At 43.8% G+C, this 2,550-nt stretch overlaps 1 protein-coding gene across 1 annotated transcript; it reads left to right on the top strand.

The window, feature by feature from the left end:
• On the top strand, positions 1-2,318 carry LOC132206523 (ferritin, heavy subunit-like). The gene is made up of 4 exons (XM_059640713.1): positions 1-102; positions 980-1,126; positions 1,625-1,750; positions 2,172-2,318. The coding sequence occupies exons 1-4, from the start codon at positions 1-3 to the stop codon at positions 2,316-2,318; spliced, it is 522 nt and encodes a 173-aa protein (XP_059496696.1).
• Positions 2,319-2,550: the final 232 nt, after the last annotated feature.

Raw genomic sequence — 2,550 nt, 5'->3', positions numbered from 1 at the left:
ATGGCCTCCCAAGTGTGTCAGAACTACCACAAGGACTGTGAGGATGCTGTTAACAAGCAGATCAACCTGGAGCTCTATTCCTCCTCTGTTTACCTCTCCATGGTGAGGCTTGATTGCTTTGAGACTGAAGGCTGTGATTATAATTGTGATGAGGCTTTTGGTGTTTTCTGGTTCAATGACATAACTGCAGAATGTATCTGGAGTCTCCTGCTTCCCTGACTGAATCCAGGTGACACACTTAATACTGAACACTTAAATGTAGGTGTTTCTTAAATTGAAACTCACCCTTGAGGGTCCCCTGCCCTTATTGTTCTTCTGGACAGTGTATGGCTGGTGCTACAGAGGGGTAAGCTGGCTTTGCTGCTAACTTTAACCCTATTTTATTGGCTGAAGAACTTATAAAAATCACTCTGCTTGTTGAAACTTTCTCCAATCAACTTCTACCTTTTAAGTTGCCAAATTAACCTGGCTCCTGCTCTTTTGAGGAGCAAAAGACTACTAGCTGCTGAATATGAGGATGAAGTGTTGCTATTTGATTTTGATTGAAAATCTGCATGCCAAGTGTGATTTTCTACTTGGGCATCCATGCCGAATAGACTCGAAACTAGATTTGTTGATGAGGGAGCTGACAGACTTCTGGCTCTGTTAGTCGACAAGCCAACATCCTGCCTCAGTTGGTCATGTCCGGACCAGCTTCCAGTGCTGAGCAATAGGGATGCCTCATGGCTGTGACTAACTGACTTCATAGGGCACTGTCAGGCCAGTGGTTGCAGTTGGCTTTTACTTCCCTCATGGAAAACTAAACCTAATGCCTGCTATTTGGGCCATAATCCACGGGGATGATTTCTCTGCTTTTGTCCTGCCAACATTCCTCCATTCCCTCACCTAACTCTGATTCATGATGGTGACTGGGTTACTTTCTGATGGACGGTCACTTCGGTGACTGAGCAACTTTCCCACTTTGTTTCTTTTTACACAGTTCTCTCACTTTGACCAGGATGATGTTGCCCTGCGTCACTTTGCTGATTTCTTCAAGGAGCAGTCCCATGAGGAATGGGAACATGCTGAGAAACTTCTGGCATTCCAGAATAAACGTGGAGGCCGTGTCCTCCTGCAGGACATCAAGGTTGGATTCTGTCTTGTAGAGTAAATGCAAATTGTGTAGTTTCCTGCTTGTACAATGGCCTTGCTGTTCTAGACTCCCCTGTACATCTTGTGTGGAGATGAGTGAAGCGTCTTGATAGAAAGTCTCAGCTTGTTATGAGTTGGTTTTGCTAATTCTCGCCTTTCTTAAAAAGCAACAAATCTGAATGCTCAGAATGAAAGGGTTTTAGCACTGACCTGGCCCAAATGTCAGTTTAGACTATGACACATTACTGTAGACTTGCCTGAATACAGGTAATGTTGTCCAACTGTTTCAGCCAGTTTTTAAATCCTGATCTGTCAGCAGTTCTTCATGATGGATCAAATGCCTGATAATGGTCTCCATGACCTTATCTGAATTTTGAATTGATTTTCATGCTTTGTTTGGATTTAGCACAGATTACCAGATGTCTCCATTTCCTTGCTCTCATATGAGTCTTGGACCTTCAAACCACACAAATGACTATCTTTCTCCCTCCAGAAGCCAGAGCAGGATGAGTGGGGCAGTGGTCTGGAGGCAATGCAGACAGCTCTGCAGATGGAGAAGGATGTGAACCAGAGTCTGCTGGATCTGCACAAACTCGCCTCTGGCAACACAGACCCTCATGTGTGTTCCTGATGGGATGAATGTTTCGAGGGAGCTGAAGGTGACATGGGAATCTGCTCTTGCTCTTCTATTAGCATAGGCTTGCTGTTCTCCAGTACTCGAGCAGCAGCCATCGTGACCATAGATGTCAGGCACTGATAGGTGCCCTGCTGACTTGGTGTGAGGTTCATGTATTTACAAACTTCCACCCAATTCAGTGAAATGACAGTTTGACCCCTGTGGGCAAACCGGGCTTTCTATTACCACTTCTAAAATAGCATAGTTGCCAATAAAGCTATTCCAGTCTATTCATTGTTTCTGGAGAGCAAGCTGCTCGCAAATAAATGCACTTGTACATACCTATAATCACTTCAAAAATGCAATGGTGTGATTCTTGATGTTTATGTCTGCTCTAACTTTACATTCTGGCTGTTTGTTCCAGCTGTGTGACTTCCTGGAGAGGCACTACTTGGATGAGCAAGTGAAGATGATCAAGAAGCTGGGAGATCACATCACCAACCTGAAGAGACTGGGAGCCCCTGACAATGGCATGGGAGAGTACCTGTTTGACAGGCTCACACTCAGCTGAGTGGGATTTTAGAATCCCATCAGTGCTGTAAATGGATTAGTCTTTTAGAAACTTTATCTACCCTTGTTGAATTGGAAAATAAAATCTCCATAATGAAGAAACACTTTTAGTGAAATTGAATAACTGATTTTTGTTCAGATCCATCATATCTAGGTTGTATGGCAGGTGCTTCTGTCACCTTTTGACACAGTTGAACCCTCTGCTAATCAATTCATTTTTGGATGTTAATCAC

Source organism: Stegostoma tigrinum, chromosome 38, assembly GCF_030684315.1.
Source record: "Stegostoma tigrinum isolate sSteTig4 chromosome 38, sSteTig4.hap1, whole genome shotgun sequence".
Taxonomy (NCBI): Eukaryota; Metazoa; Chordata; class Chondrichthyes; order Orectolobiformes; family Stegostomatidae; genus Stegostoma; species Stegostoma tigrinum.
Note: the sequence above shows the minus strand (reverse complement) of the source record. Positions and strands in the feature narration are given on the sequence as shown.

Excerpts from the sequence above, each read along its gene's own strand:
- LOC132206523 (XM_059640713.1), top strand. The coding sequence starts at position 1 with ATGGCCTCCCAAGTGTGTCAGAACTACCACAAGGACTGTGAGGATGCT. Across the intron at positions 1,127-1,624 it reads TCCTCCTGCAGGACATCAAG|AAGCCAGAGCAGGATGAGTG; the intron begins GTTGGATTCTGT and ends TTCTCCCTCCAG. Across the intron at positions 1,751-2,171 it reads CTGGCAACACAGACCCTCAT|CTGTGTGACTTCCTGGAGAG; the intron begins GTGTGTTCCTGA and ends TGTTTGTTCCAG.